The 16,920-nt window shown below is 44.3% G+C and overlaps 2 protein-coding genes across 2 annotated transcripts; one reads left to right on the plus strand and one right to left on the minus strand.

The window, feature by feature from the left end:
• The first annotated feature begins 2,348 nt into the window (after positions 1-2,348).
• On the plus strand, positions 2,349-8,638 carry LOC147137177 (tumor necrosis factor ligand superfamily member 10-like). The gene is made up of 6 exons (XM_086049517.1): positions 2,349-2,499; positions 3,525-3,653; positions 4,851-4,896; positions 4,980-5,084; positions 6,181-6,443; positions 7,481-8,638. Exons 1-6 carry the CDS (start codon positions 2,383-2,385, stop codon positions 7,688-7,690), a joined length of 870 nt encoding a protein of 289 aa, XP_085905643.1. The 5' UTR covers positions 2,349-2,382; the 3' UTR covers positions 7,691-8,638.
• Positions 8,639-9,481: 843 nt separating this feature from the next.
• Positions 9,482-16,333, minus strand: msl2a (MSL complex subunit 2a). Its single transcript, XM_086049511.1, is given in 5 exon segments — positions 9,482-9,935; positions 10,867-11,592; positions 11,594-12,042; positions 12,463-12,783; positions 15,066-16,333. Coding segments are annotated over 5 exon segments (1,944 nt in total). The 5' UTR covers positions 15,208-16,333; the 3' UTR covers positions 9,482-9,629.
• Between the last annotated feature and the right edge of the window lie 587 nt (positions 16,334-16,920).

The following is a 16,920-nucleotide window of genomic DNA, read 5'->3' on the forward strand; positions in this document are numbered from 1 at the left end:
ATTCACAAACAGTTTGAGAAAAATGATGAACAAATACAACAAAAATTACTTTCCCCCCCCACTCCCCCCCCCCTCTGTGTGGACTCGACTGCAGTCAATTGCACAACTGCTGACTGACCAATCATCCCACTGGTGCCGCGAATCGTTCACAAATCCAGAATGTTAGCCACTTGTTTCAAAGCCTTCATATCGCTCATTCTTTGTGATGTTTTCCACGTCGCAACGCACGTCCTGACCCGCTCCCACGATGTGTGTGCGTTTATGCGTGTGCGTGTGTGTGTGCGCGTGGGGGATTTGCTCTCTCAGGGTGTCGACTTCCCTCCCTGAGGGGAAACGTTCCTCGCTTATCACCTCCTTCCCTCCCCTGCAGACCTCGGAAGTGACTCACTCGATCACGTCGAGGCCCCCCCCCCCCCCCCCCCGACTTCTTACATCCGGCTCTCATTTCGCCTACGGCGGACATAAAAAGTCTACACACCCCTGTGCGATTGCCAAATTTCCTGTGACATAAAAGATCATTCCAAAACTTTTCCCACCATTAATATGACCTATGACCTCCGAAGAACTCTCCCCAAAGTGCCATTCTTCAATCAATTTCAAGCGCACGGACAGCATCCACTCACCTTTTGTTTGTTCACAAGTCGTCGTTACTTCCAAATAATGCTTCCAGATGCCCAAATGATGCTTGCTAAGGTCCAAATGCTGCTTTCAGACGACGCTGAACTTGGAAAAAGCTTATCAAACCGAAGCCTTCTTGCATGCCTAATTAAACCTCTTTACCCACACACACACAAACACACATCTGACTTCAGGCGGCCATCTTGCTTTTAACCCTTGACCTCACCAAGGCGCACCTCTAAATGCAGTCGCCATACCTGCAGGGGCATACTAAACAAAAGTGACCATAAAAAGGTCAAGAACTTAACTACAACAAAGGTGCAACCTCTACATGAATTGATCTCAACTATAAAAAAAAACAAAAAAAAAAAAAAACATTTACTGTACTTTCATTCCACAGACAAGAAGAAAGTGCTTCCGACAGGAAGTAAACATAAACAACTAGCATGCTAGAACATCTGAACTCGAAAATGGTGGCAGGTGCGCGCTCACCGATATTTAACACGAGTTTGAACGTGAGCAGCCGCATCCCCAGCACGTGAGGGGTGTGCACACTTTTGCAAACACATGACCCACCCCCCCCCCACCCTCGAAAAGACGACATGACTTTTCCGCTAGGTTGTCCGGTTTACAGGTCACATAAATGGTGGAAGAGGTTTGGAAATGGCTGACTTTGCTCCGGTGTGTCCACGAATCCAAACCTGGCAGACTTTTCGTATGCACTGGACATGTCGGCGAATACTCGCCGAACAATGGAGAGGGTCATTTGGCAAGAAGTCGTAGATCAGCGCAACAATAAGAGGAAGCCCATTCTTTCGCGGTGATGATGATGATGATGAAGGTGGGTGTGTGTGCTCGGCCCTCACCGGACTGGAAGTACCTCAAAATTGGTGTACTATATATATATTTATATATATTCAGGGTGCACCCAAAAAAAAAACAAAAAAAAAAAAAAGGGAATTTTTGAATGCAATCGTGCAAAAAAAGGAAAATTCCATCATTGTTTCTTAAATGGCATGTTTTAGGTTTCATCCATCCCTCCGTTATCGATACCGTGTCTCCTCACAGGGGTCGCTGTCTTCGGGCAGTAGGCGGGGGACACCCCCCCCGAATTGGTTGCCAGCCAATCGCAGGGCACGCAGAGACAAACATCCGCACTCACAATCACACCCAGGGGCAATTTCGAGAGTCCAATCAACTCAGCATGCATGTTTTTGGAATGTGGGAGGAAACCGGAGTACCCGGAGAAAACCCGCGCGGGCACGGGGGAGAACACGCAAACTCCACACGGGGAGCCGGGCTCGAACCCGCGACCTCTGAACTGCGAGGCGGACGCGCTAACCAGTCGACCGCCCAGTTTTAGGTTTCAATTACTATGAATAAAATATTTTTCTTCCACCACTCTTGGGTTTTGGATTGTTCCTGACGTATCGTATTTTCCGGACTATAAGCCGCTACTTTTTTTCTAGGTTTTGAAGCCTAGGAAAAAAAAAATATATATATATATATATATATTTTTTTTTTATATATATATGTGTGTGTGTGTGTACACGTATACATCACCAGGTGAACGGTTTGCTTTCTCACACTTTTTCAGAGGGCAGTAAAGTGGGGACGGCTTACAATCGTAACAATGCAGTCAAGCCTCTAACACTCTTCTTCCTCCTCCTCCTTGACTATGCTCCTCTCTCTTTCTCCCTCCTCCTCATTTTCCCCGTTGCCACCAGCGGCGGCGCCTGCTCGGCGCGGTGACGCGGCGTCAACATGAGCGCTTCCTGGGGCTCCCCGCAGTGCTTCTGGCCGCTGGTGCTGGGCGCCGTGGCGGCGCAGACTCTCGCCCTGGTGCTCGGCGTGGTCGTCTTCAACAGAGCCCTGCACACGGTAAGGGCGGCTTCGCTCGGACCATCCGAAGGGTTTTGCTCGGTGTGGAACGAATTTAACGCGCTGTCAAAAAGTCGCACCTCATCCATCAGGAATGCGAGCGCTTCGCGCAAAACGCAAGCAGCTGGCGACGCTTGCGGCGTTCGGGCCGACAATAGGAGGAAATAGGGCTGGGTGTTTTTTTTTTTTTTTTTTTTTTTTTTTTTTTGGCGTGGCGCCGCACACCTCTGCAAACCTTCGGACCAAAACGGTGCATGAACACATGTAGACAGACAATGTTACAATGCTCAAAGTAATATATGCTTTATCCTCTGCAAAAAAAAAAAAAAAAAAAAAAAGACAAATATTACTGCAGTTGACAGAGTCGCTTGCAGTAATTGTAAAAGTCTTCTTCATTTGACTGGATTAAACCCCGCCCCCCTGGTGGCCAAGTCGCACACACTACCGGGAGCCAGAATGAATTGAACTGTTGAATTCTTTCAATTGTATTCATTTGTCATTACTATAAGTTTTTTTTTTTTTTTTTTATAAGGTACAATATCATAGTGTTTAAAAAAAATGTACGATTGCAATATTTGATAGGGAAAAATTCTGATTGCCAATTAATGAGCCGATTAATTGTAAAAATATATAACAAATACAATACCTTCGTTCTTTGGTCGCTTAGTGCTTACAAAGATACGAATTACAGGCAGAACATTTGACTTTGCCCAATTGGATTTTTTTGTTTACAACTGAGAAAAAAAAATCGTCAAAAATCAGCCGATTTTATTGGGAAGGGAGAAATATGTGAATGTCATTATTTTTACCTTAAGTTGTTTGTATTCATATGTAAAAATAAATATGAAATCGGCAAAAAAATTTAGATTTTTGACGATTACTAAAGAGCTAAAACTGGCCAATTAATCGTCGGGCCCTACATATAATATTACTTTCAGAGCAAGTTGCTTTGTGGTTTTCACTTTTTTGAGAAAAGCTCAACTTTACCCAAGTCTTGATGAGAAATGTTACTTTCACGACTCCAGATGCAGGACAATTTCTCCGGGGGGAGTTTGTCATGTTTGACCCACGGCAATCTGGATTTCCCGTCCAACGACAAGAAGAGCGACCCCTGCTGGCAAGTCCTGCAACAACTGCGCTCCCACATTGAGAAGGTTTGGAATGGAATTCTTCATTGGGGGTGGGGGTGGGCTAACCAAAATGGGACGATTTCAGTTCAATTTCGGGCGTGGGTCCATGAGACTTTTTTTGTGCATCCTATTAACGTACACTCGTGTCGATTGGTGATAGGGGCGGGATCATTTTTTTTACCTTCAAGCCCTGGAATTTGGCCCCAAATAGCTACTTCGAGCTAAAAATGGCCAACTTTCTGTTCCGTTTTGGCTATGGGTCCTTGAGACATTTTTGTGTGTCCTATCATAACAGACAAGTGCACCTAATTTTGTGTCAATTGGTGATACATTATTTCTAACTTTTGAGCCCTGGAATTTGCCCCAAAATGTCTGCTTCAAACCAAAACGGCCAACATCCTGTTTAATTTTGGCTGAGTCCTTAAGACTTTTTTTGCTTCTCCAATTATGTCACTTCATGTCAGTTGGTGAAACTGGTGACAGGGACTTTTTTTTTTTCTTTCTTTCTTTCAAGCCCCAAAATGGCTTCATGTTTAGTTTCGGCTGGGGATGCTTGTGAATTAAATTTTTTTTTTTTAATGGCCAATTAGGTGCTCCTAGTAACAATTATTTTAATAATCAATTAGTCTGTTGATTATTTTGTTCATTGATTAATCGGATTTAAAAGTGTATATATTTTAAGTTACATCTCTTTCGTCCAAAACAGGACATTATTTCAGATTGACAGTGCAAAAATAATAATAATAATAATTGCAAAAGTATAAATCAAGACTCAGTGTGTTTGGTCTCTAACACGTCGGAAAATGTTGATCATTGTTTTGCTGAGTAAAAGCAGATGGTTGCAATGTTTTTGTTTTTTTTTGGGTTTTTTTTTATTTTATCCAACAGTCTGCTTCTTTGGAGAACTACAACAATTGGAGAACGTTTTCTGTTGAGAGGTCGAAATTATGACGATTTGGCCAATTTACAATCAAAACAAAGTCTCGAAACGATTAAACGATTATCAAAATTACCGATTCATTTAATAATCAACAAGTCACTGATTAATCATTGCACCTCTATTGCCAGTAAACGTTTTTCCATCAAAAACCCTCCCCAAATATTTTTGGATGGAATATTATTTAGGAACAGCTGCTTGCGATTGGAGATCATTTGAGGTTATTTCCGTGACAGGAGTTGTAGCCGACTCATTCTTTGCGCGATTGTGGATTTTTCTTCCAGGCGATGGCAGCGAGATTAGAGAAGGAGATATCTTCCGGCACGACAGGTAAGAGCGCATCTGGACAAGACAAATGTTCTCCATTTTTTTTTTTTCCACGCGGTAAAATAGCCTGACCGTGCGGTTGCCAGATCAGCTGCCAGGCGTCCTTCCTTTGCTTCCCGACGGCAACGTGCGTCCCGACGTGGCAGCCCACGTCACCGCCACTTCCTCTTCTTCCTCACGGACGCAAGAAGGTAGGAAATGGTCAAACGTCTTCAAAGTGTTCAGTCGGGCTGAACAATTTTGAAAATGAATCTAATTGCAATAATAATTATTAATAATAAGATTGCGATTTAATTTGCGATCATTTTTTTTTCAAGGCCCTAAAGTATTTTTCAACAAAAACAAGCAATTCATTGATCCGCGTTACAAATCAACAACATCAGATTTTTTTTATATAGCAATGTTTTGGTGTTATCGGTTCGACTGACGCTAAAACAAATGAACGATGAATTAATATGAAAGACAGCTTCTTTATCTACGTCAATTAGTTGTTCATTTACAAAAACACTTTTGACTCGCAGTCTTTTAAGGGTTCACAAGGACAACTTTCGCAAAATTCTACCACATCATATGCATTGCGATGTCGATTTGCATTTGATTGATGGTTCAGCCCTGGTGTTTTGTTCCCGGCCTTAAACACCTTCAGTGACCTTTGACCTTTTTGCCGAGAGCTTTTCTGATCTAATCTCTTGCCGGCCCGCAGCTATTTTGCACACTCACTCGCTTCAAAATTCTTTCCTGGATGAGCTTTGCATGTTTGCCAGAGTACTTTTATATATACAGTGTATTATTGAATAAATGATCACCTTATTGAAAATGAGTAACACATTTATTTCCAATGTTTGTTTGTCTCACTCATTTGAGAAAAAATATTTTCAAATATCTTCCTTTTTTTTCTTTCCATTTTTCACTTGTTGAAATAAATATTATTTTTTAGACATGAAAAAACATTTTTTTTTTAATTCCCACTTTTGCATGACCATAATGAAAAATGAAAAATATTCCATTCCACACGGTGTACTATTATTTTCATTACACTACAAATGATTCATTCCCAATCTCATTTAAATTTTTTAAATGGATTTAAAACACAACAACATTTCCTTTACCTCTCTGAAAAATTTAATATCTATTTTTTTTAGGTGAGGAATAGGTTTAAAAAAATACTTTCACTTTTTTGCAATGGCAAAACTACGCAGTTCATGCCTGCGACAACGTAGCTCTTTTGTGTTTTCTTGAAACGAGTTCTAAAGTTTTGGCTTGTTTTGCGTCTGCTTTGCCGCGCAGACGTCGCGACGAGCCGCAGCGGTTACCTGGGCGAGCGCGTCACGGCGTGGGAAGGACGCCGAGGTCAGTCCTTCTTGCGCAACGTGGAGCTGAGAGGAGGAGAGCTGCTAGTGCCCCGGGCCGGTCTCTACTACATCTACGCCCAGACGTACTTTAGACTCTCCTCCACCTGGAGCAAGGACCAGGAGGACGACCCCGACATCGACCCCGAGCACGACCTGGAGCAGGAAGGAGCCCAGCTCGTCCAGTATATTTATAAAAAGGTCAGAAATACAATCCACGTCGCCATTTTTTTTCAAATAGTTTATAACGTCAACATGTCATTTGTTTATTAATCTTATGTACTGTATATTTGAAATATGAACTGTTACAAAATGAAATGAATTACACAAATATATTTGGGGTTTTTTTTCACATCACTATTTTTACAGATTTTTTTCAATGGGAAAAAAATGTAGAACACAGTTAACCAATTGTTTGACTTTTGCATGAACGTTCAGCTTTATTAGTTATTAGGGAAGTGAACCCCCAAAAATTCTTTACAATAATATGTTCTATAATCTATGCAGCCCCAATAATCTAAACAGAGTATTTTGATTGATTGTGTTTTTGGGAAATCCACCCGTTTTTTTTTCTCAAGGGGCGGCCATTTTGTCACTTGCTGTCGACTGAAAATGACACCACAGCTGCGCACGGCTCAGGTAACGACCAATCACAAGCTCACCTGTTTTCTGAAGCTGAACCATGATTGGTCGTTACCTCGTGTATAGAACATGTTATTGTAAAGAACATTTTGAGGGTTGACTTCCGCTTTAAAACAGAAAAATCTGTTTCTGATCAGAATCATTCCCAATAAATTATTAAATATATTTCAATTGAATCTTAAATTTATTTTTAAAACAAAATTAATGAAATCTAAATTTAAAAAAAAATCATTGCGAAGTCATTGCAAAAAATGTCACATTATTTAGAGAAGTTACCTTTTTTTCTTAAAAGATTTTTTGGCCATGGCAAAAATGATAATTCGAAAAGAATGCACGTAAATTATAAAAGCAGGTAATTTATTCCAATCAAAAATAATTGTTTCTTCACATTGTTTTTGGAAGTTGGATTTAAAACGTCATTTCTTGCAATTCCGATTCACCCACTTCAATTAAAGGGAAGCCGAGTGATTTTTTTTTTTCCCTTGACAATGTGTTCTATAACGACGGCTTCAACAGAGCTCGTTCACTTTTCAAAATAAAATAAAAAAGTCTGTTATTATCAAATACCCGTTGAAAACGTCTCCATGTTTCCGCAGATGAGCTCGTACACGGTCCCCATCCTGCTCATGAAGTCTTCGCGGAGCGCCTGCTGGCCGCGGGGCCGAGAGCCTGGAATGTTCTCCCTCAACCAGGCGGGAACGGCCTTCCTGCAGCCCGACGACCGCCTCTTCGTCGCCGTGGGCAACGCTAGCGCCGTGGAGGCGGACGGCAGGGCCAGCTACTTCGGGACTTTCCTGGTGGGCTAGACTCGACCTCGGGACTCGCAGCCTCTATCCGGGATTGTCTGCTCAAGTCACGCTGTAACGATCATGCGGTGCCACCGCTCGCCATTCATGTTTACAGGCAACAGACGCTGTGCTAAAAAAAAATGTGTTCAAGTGAGAATACGCCGCAAGGGCTCCCCCCGCAGCTGGAAAGTGGAACTGTTTGCGCTCCGTACAATCACATGGCGGGAAGCGCGGCATTTGCTAATGCTAATGCTAATGCACGCAAAGAGAAGAGCGGTGATACCTTGACTTACATGTACCGCAACATAGGAGTTTTACAGCCATGCTGGTGGCCCCTGATTTGGAGGAAACAGCAGCAACTACCTTCTAATGCTAATATTGAAGAAAATAACATTGACAATTTAAGAAGCTAATGTTAGAAGTAACTTTAGAAACTAACTCTAGAAAGTAGCTTAAAATTTAGAAACAGGTGCTAAAATTGATCTCATGTTTGAAGCAAATTTCAGAATCTAAAATTAGCGGTGACTTTGGAATCTTAACGTTCGAGATAACGTCAAAGGCTAACGTCTGAGGTAACTTCTGGGTGTTAACGTTTCAAGCCAACGTTGGTCTTACCTCTAAAAGTGATAGCTTTGGAAGCTAACATAAGAAGCTAACAAAGGTGATAAAATGGATGCTAATGGATGACTGGAGGCTTACATTGAAGGCAACATGTTGAGGCACTTTTGTTTTTTGATGATAAATAAGCAGTTGTGGGCAACTTTATTGGACTGTTTTTCTACAAGGACAACTTCGTATATTTTGGGGGGTGTATTAAATTCACAGTGATTATTCATTTTTCATTACAATTCGATTTTTTTTTTTTTTTTCTGGAAAACGATGTGCCGTAAAAGAGTGTCGAAAGCGTGAGGAGCTCCACACAGAGACGCACACACACCGGTGAAAAAGTAAAAAACTATCATTTAATTGACGTGTCTGTCTTACTGATCGTGTCCATGTTGTTATGGCAGTGAACGTTTTCATCCTCAAACACTTATAGCGATACAAAAAAAACCCAACAACAACAAAACAAACAACCTAAAACTAATCCGGCTTCAAGTAATGCCCCAAAAGACACACATCAATGCACACATATGGGAAGATTACATTATATATGCTGATGGGTGTTACGTCGCAACGCGCCTGCTACCGATGGAGATGCTCGATATCGCGCTGAGAGTCCTCCTCACTCTGCCGCACTTTTTCAGTCTCTTTTTTTTTTTTGTTGGTTTTTGACAAATGTTTGGTTGGTCCCTCACTGGACCCATACAGTGACGACACATTCATTCGCTCACTCTCTACCACACAAAATCTCACCTCTCTTATTCACACACACACACTGTTGCCCGCGCTCACACAGAATCTCTCTCACTGACATACGCTCTTAATTCACACGCACTTTTACACACAGTCCCTCGCACACGCCACCAAATCACTTGGTGTGGAAAAAAAAAAATACTCTTGTTTTCTAAACGAGGTGAAGACAACTTATGTCTTGGCTTTTAACAGAAGCGCCGCGTTGTCTTTGAACGCACCGCGGGAGTTTTTTCGCCTCACGCTAAGTGCTAGCGACGCTAAATGTCAGTCAAGTGCTTCCGTGTCACGGTTGCTTGCACGGCGGTACGGATACAAAAACGGGAGCCACTGAGGTGTGGTGCTATGGTATGGGGGGTCCTATTGCCTTCAAAGGTGGTCTATGTTGGGGTGGGGGGGGGGGTGTACACGCATACATACACACAGGCACGAAACAGGAGGGTTTGGCACACCCACGCAAGTCCGACTACTGCACGTTTTTCACCAAAGAAGAAGAGCAGCTGCCATAGTGCGCCCCTTTCAAGGGGGCAGGTGTGGCGTGCAGCCCTAACATTCGATGAGCACCGGAGGAAAAAAGAAAGTCTGGCCCACTTCCTCGCGGGGTTCAGCCAATGAGCAGCTCCAGGCTGTCCTCGTAGGCGGGGTCCCTCGGCGGGCTGCTGGCCGACAGGAAGGCGGTGGCAACGGGCGCGCCGGTGGCCGTGGCCACGTTGAGCAGGGTGCCGGCGCGGAGGCCGCTGCCCGCCGGGCTGCGAAGGGCGGCGGCCGCCGCGATGCTGGTGAGGTTGATGCCCAGCGTGAGCCGCGTCTGCTCCAGCGCCTTCTCGGGCACGGCGAACGCCTCCAGTTTCTTTTCGCCGTTGGCCATGTAAGAGTTTTGGCAGCCGCGGCAGATGCAGTCCAGGCACGCCTGCGGACGGTGACCACCACAAACATTCATTTAGTATTTACAACAGTCTTTTTTTTTCATGACACATGGAGCTGGACAAAGTAGGATTTGAACAAAAAGAATTTTTTGGGGCTGACAAAAAAGTACAGGGGGAAAAAAAAAAGGTCCAAAATCCTTTTTAAATAAATAAATGATATTGTATCCATCCATTTTTTTTTTAATTCTTTGGAAAACAATTGAATTAAAAAACGAGCTTATATAGGAACAAAAGATACAATAAGATTCAAAAGCAAAAATATTTAGAAACATTTTAAAAAAGAAAAATCATTTTTGGAAAAACTAAATTTGTTAATATTTAACAATATTCTACAATTAAATACAAATCTACATTTTAAAAGAACAAACTGCTTCATAAAAATAAAACCAATCATATTATGAAATGTTTATAAGACAATATTTTTAAAGAATCTGATGGGGGAAGAGGTTTTTGAGAATAAGAAAAAAAAGTACAGAAGGGATACAATATTTTTAAATGAGAAAACGTGAATGGAAAAAAAACTTTTGTGGCTTGAAATGACAAATTTACATAGGTTTGGCAATTGAAAAAAAAAAAACCCTGCAAACCTGACATAAAAGAAAAATATTACGTACTTGTAAAAAAAAAAAAAAAACATAGTTTTTAGTCAAATCAATTGGAAAAAAAATTGTATTGTAGGAAGAAACGTGGGGCCAGATTTGATAAAAATCAACAAATGTTTTGGAATGGGAAAAAAAAAAAAAAAAAAATCAGAACAAATATTGAATGGGATGAATTTCTTTTTTGTTCTTTTAAATCCACAGTATGAAAATACAAAACTACAAAAATATATGTATAAATATGAACAAAAAAAATATGGATGAAGTGCAGTACAAAACCATTGAGATAATATGAATTGTTGGGTCATATTCTCACCTTGCGGTTGGAGTAACAGGGGCATCGCTGCCCCCTGCAGGTGAGCACCGAAGGGTTCTGGGTGGCGCGTCCGCACTTGCAGCCTTTCTTCTCCACGGGCTTCTTGTAGGGGGGCCGCGGCGGCGCGGGGGGCACCAGGCAGCCGGACAGCTGCAGCCGCTGCTCTTTGCTGCGCTCTTTGCTCTTGCCGCCCGAGCGAGCCTTCTTCTTTGCTCCCAGCTCGCCGTGCTTGCGGGCGCCTTTGCTGTGGTGGTGGTGGTGGTGATGGTGGTGGTGGTGGTGGTGACGGGCGGCCTTGGGCGGCGCCCCGTTGCACAGAGACGAGTAGGCGTGGGGCGGCGCGGCGGCGTGCTGCCCGTGCGGCGACGTGGGCCCCTGCAGGATGGAGGCGATGGGGAGCGGCTTCACCTGCTCGCGGTCGCTCTCCGATCGCGAGCGCTTGCGCTTGTGGCGCGACGACGACGACGAGGACGGCGAGGAAGAGGGCGATGGTGCCGGGGGGCCGGCGAGGGGGGGAGGGGGGAACGCGGGGCTCAGCGCCACGTGAGTCCTGTCCGCGTGCATCTGCGTGTAGTTGTGGGCGGCGTCCAGCTGCAGGTACATGTGGGCGTGCCGGTCCGGGGGGCCGTCGCTGGGCGGCTGGAGGGGGTCCAGAGTCTGGAGGACCTCCTCGACGCTGAGGAGAAGAACCTCGCCCTCCTCCAGCTCCCTGCCGCCCGGCGCGGGGGGCGAAGGCCCCGGCGGGGAAGGCTCCGGCCGGGAAGGATCCGGGGGCGAAGGCTCCGGTGGTGAAGGGTCCAGTGGTGAGACTCAGCTCCAGGGTGGCCGTGTCGGATGCGGAGAGGCCCTCCGCAGGGGGCGGGGCTAGCGTCTCCTCCATCAGCTCGCACACCTCCAGCTCGGGCGAGGAGGGCTCCAGGCTCTCCAGGAGTGCCCCGTTGCACGCCCCCGGCTGCGGGTACAGCTCGGCGGGTAGGCGCAGCTCCTCGGCGGGGGTGGACGACTCGACGGCGGAGGCGTTGGGCTCCAAGTGGCCGTCCTCCGCGAGATCGCAGTCCGCCAAGTCGTCGTCCGCCGGCTCGCTACCCGCCAAGTCGCCGTCCTCCGCGCGCTCACCGTCCAGCAGCTTGCCGTTCTCCGCAGGCTCGCGGTCCGTCAACTCGCCGTCCGCCGTTCCTACCAGGGTTAGAATCGGGTTTCGTTCGAGTTTTTACTTCCTTTTAACTTGTGTTTTTTGAATTCAGTTAGTTTGAATTACTTTTGAGAGCAGGTTTGATATGCGAAAATGCTTCGCTTCAGTTTAGTATTAGGTTTTTTTCTAATATGGAGTATTTGTCAAGTGCAAAATAAAAAAATAAGATAATCATTTGCGTGATAAAGTAAACTACAATCCTCCAACAACTGTTTGACCTTAATTCGTCTGCACGAATGTACAGAATACTGAAATGAACCCTCAAAGTTATAATAATATTTATTGACCAAAACGAAAACTAAGGAGCATTGGCAATAATCATAGTTTGTTATATGAGCGCAAGATGTAGTTTATGTTCATTTTTTTCATTAGGTTTGGTGAACTATAATAACCTTGCTCCTTACTTTCCACACTTGCGCAGGAATCCTGGGTGCCCGGCGACTCTGCGTCCTCAGCCGGTGCCACCAGTGCCTCCTCCAGCAGCGCCATCAGCTCGGCGTTGGCGCTGACGCACGGCAGCAGCGCCGAGTGCGCCACGTAGACGCACAGCTTCCGGTAGAGCCGCACCAGCAGGGACAGCTGCTTGTCCTCCCGGAAGCCCGCCGCGTCCCGGCAGCGGCCGCAAGCCGACCGCCCCGCCGCCATCTTCTGGCCCCGGCAGCCCAGACACACGTGGTGCGGACAGCCCGGGTGCGGCGCCGACACCGGGTCCCGCACCAGCTCGCCTGGAAAACAACAAATAGCACGTTCAAAGCAGAGCAGCACCTATCAAATATGACTTTGAATCGAGTATTCTACCGATTATACCAACAAGTAATCAAAATGAATAAAAAATGTGCATTATTAAACACAATAATGATATATTGCAGTCATCATGTCATGATATTTATAGCAGAAACAAACTAGGAAATAACACATTGGATTTAAACAGCAGATTTTATATGGCGGGGGCTCGTCTCGTTTCTTCCTTATATCCTATCTATACACCCCATCTAAACAATCTTCTCCGTAGTGCCCCTAATGGTTGAACAGACACCACAGTATGTTTTTAAGCGCTTTCCTTGATTCAGTCAGCCTCTTTATTAGGGTTGTAACGTGGTACACGTGGGTGTATTAATACATTTCGGTATGGAATGTTCGGTTCGGTCCACTTATTAGAGTGAGATTACGCACGGGCGCTATTGACTGTTGCACGCGGGAGAGGAAGGCAGCGGCACTCAAGAGGAGCAAACGAATACGCAAACAAGCCAGAGCTCGAAGGTTCCCCCCCTTGTACACTTCGGTCTCCGGTTTGGGAACATTCTGGTTGTCCTGTTAAAAATCGCAGATGGGGAAATGTACGTGTATAAGTCCCAAAGTTGTGCCGACATTGCTACATGAGATTGGCGGCTATGCTGTGGGTAGCACGTCTAACATAATAAACAGTTAAAACAACATCATCCGACTTTGAATGTTTCTTAGACGAGGAAGCAAGCAGTCTTTTTAGCCAAAAACAAAGTACAACAGCACTCTCCTTCATTGCATTCATGAACCTCGGAAACATCACAACTCAGCAAAGCACAAATCCGACCACAACACAGATAACCCAATTCGTTACAATATGCTGTTACACATTCAAATATTTTAATGCCTAAAAAGTGTAAATAATTTCATAAAGACTTTAAAGTTACTGTATTTCATTATAAAAAGAGTTTTAATATAGTTAGCAATAATTGTAACTGTTATTGTATGTATTTTTTTCATCACAAAAAGTGTATATATGTACTGTAATGACAACTTGTCTTTAACTTGAAAACTTAGATGTGTTATAGGCTGTTGCTGCTGAATGTTTAAAGATTTCAGTATCTTAATAATTTAGAAAATTCAGACATCTTTATTGTTAGTGTATTTTTTATTCTGGTGTAATTTCTTAGAATACGACCCGAATAGTTCACTTTTATTTATTTTTCCTAAAGGATATACCGTTTACTAAAAATAAAAATATATTTTTTTAAAAATCTGTTTTTTTTTTTTGTACCGAAAATATACCGAACCGAAGTTTCCAAGAAACCGAACCGAAATGTGATTTAGCGTACCGTTACACCCCTACTCTTTATGATATCATCGCTAGCACATGCTAGCAGACAACAGAACATAGCCTGGTGGTTGGCAGATGAGAAGGCGGCCAGCACGAAATTAATCAGGCTACCATTATGGTCAAGTGGTTGGAAACAGTTTGCCTTTTACAAAGACCCAGACGTTCTAAACAAGTCTGTTTTGCCAACCACCTACCAAGGAGCCATATGGGATTTAATGCAACGCAGACCGGCCACAGCACCTCTTACTGTGAGCGACCTCAAGTTTAAAAACAAATAAATAAATAAATGAATGCCTCAAAGATTACAACGGCATGTTTGTGTGGGCCACATGATTTTCACAACAATGGCAGCAGAGCGTAAGCGCTGTCACTTTTCACCCAATAGCCTGCTTCAAGTTATGTCAACACATCTTATCCTCCACTACTTTTCAATATTGTGATATGTCAACTTGAATCTCACCAATTGCTCATCTCTACTCTTTTGTCCTTTTCTGTTATTATTTTTGACTAAAAAGTTTCTCAATTGATTTCAAGCAACTGAATCATTTTGGATCGTATCGTTCTGAATGAATAATATCGTCCTTGTATCGAATCCACAACCAAGAAACTAATCTTGCACTATTAATTAGACACTTGATGGGGGACAGATAGGCCAGAAACACAATTATTCGAGCAGTAAAATTACAAACGGCACAATATGTCCCTTTTTTTCAGATCTAAATACAGAACGAATAGGAAATAAAAGCGAAGTGAAGTTTTGCCAACAGATAGGGAGAGACATGACCGGCAGGGGCTCGGCCTCGGTTGCCAGGGCGACGATAAATTGTGTCAAGCTCTGCCACACACATACACACGCCCACCCGTGGTATAAATAACACAGCGGTATAAATAACAGGGCAATATTACGATTTTCATCAGAGTGGCGCTTACCACAAACGAGACAAGCCAGCGATTGTCGGAAGAAGGGCAGCAGCGTGTACATGTCCGAGAAGGTGTGCGGCTGCCGCGGGTCGCACTGCAGCACGGCCCGGCTGGCGGACACGTACAAGGCGGCCGCGTTGACCGGGTTCATCGCCGCCTCTCTGGGGGAGGAGTTGGGGTACGGCGTGCGTCGATGTGGAGGGGGGGGGGGTTGTATCCAAGCGAAGTAGAGGGGCTATTGACTCTTCTTTATCAGTCCAGTATCGGAGTCGACAGTAGGCAGCGAGCCATTTACAATATATCTAAAATATATTAATATCAGCGCTCTTTGATGGAAACGCTCAATCGCACGTCTTCATAATTCTTCACATTATTACTCCCAACAGTCGGGACGAACGTTGTACTTGTAGAGGACATCTTCAAAGTGTTAGCATTGTTTAACGGAGGCTAGCCTGTTAGCTCAGCTAACTAGCTAGCTGGCTGGCTGGCGGTGGTGTCGGCGGCTAGTAGCCTCGCGCGACAAGTCGCTCGACTCGGCCATAAATAAAATATTTAAAAAAACAAAAAACAAAAGTCAGTTAACTGTCCTCAAAAGTGAACGCCGGCTTAATAGTTTGGAGGTTAAACAGAATCGGTTAGCAGTTAGCTACCAGGTACGAGGCGCGCGCTGCATGTAAACAAAGCTAAAGTTAGCATCATTAGCTCCCCCCCAAAAAAGAGCTATCGGAAATGTTCAAATTCCCTCCGGGCTGCCTTGTAGACAGGGTGGGTCTAGATGTTAGTTGATGCCGCGACGGTGGTGCTTTCTTCCGCTCGATCTATCGTAACGGCCGGCCAGCCAAAGGACACATGAAGCTCGCCGTGCCTTTTGGAAATTTCATCAATCATTTGATTTGCACTTCCTCGCATCAAGCCCCTCTCTCCATAGATATTGCTTTTCTCGCTCGACGCGAACCCAACTCACGCGAGACTTCGCCAGTTACCGTGGTTACCGTAGGGGGCGGAAGTGGGAAGAAGCGCTTCTGTCTCGTCACAGCGCCCCCTTTGGATGTTCTTGCGTTAATTTGTTGTTTTGCTACAGATGTACTGCACTGAACACTGCCAAATTGGAAATGACCATAGGCTAATTTACGTTTACAACATTTACAAGGAACTTTACATCCCTCTTATTCCCCGCACCTTAGTGCAACGAGACACTTTATTTACAACCAGAATCGTCTTTTGTTATTTATTATAATCCAACCATCCATTATCCAAACTGCTTATCGTCACGAAGGTCGCGGCGTGCTGGAGATTATCCCAGCTGTTTTCGGGCAGTAGGCGGGCTACACCCTGAACTGGTTGCCGGCCAATCGCTGATTTATTAGAACCGTTTAGTTAATTTATTATCTTGTGATGTGGCACTTTGGGAAAATGCAACTTCAATTAGGCTATGTTGTGCCTTATTTACATTGACATTAAAGACATTCTTATTCTCAGTTTAATTCGATGTGTCATTAATTTGAATTATTTACACACATTGCGGTTTATTTTGTATTGCACACATCACATTACCACATATTACCACATCACACATGCAGGCATGCAAGAAGAGTTGACAGAGAGAAAGAGGCGCACATGTGGTGCTAAACTGATTTGAGCTGGGAGAGGTCCTTGCTCAAGGGCAGTAGCCAGGAAGCAGACGAACATCCCTCCAACAACTAGTTGCCATTTTAATGTAATGAAAATCAGTGGAGGAATGAGATGTTAAGCAACTTAATTTGAATTTCAATGTCAAATCGTTGCCTTTGATGAGAACATTGCCCCTCCCAATATGGCTGCCACATCGGCACGTCAGGTTGTCTGGTCTATCGCGGTTTCATAG

Source organism: Filicampus tigris, chromosome 13 (assembly GCF_054856515.1).
Source record: "Filicampus tigris isolate MCC_2025a chromosome 13, RoL_Ftig_1.0, whole genome shotgun sequence".
NCBI lineage: Eukaryota > Metazoa > Chordata > Actinopteri > Syngnathiformes > Syngnathidae > Filicampus > Filicampus tigris.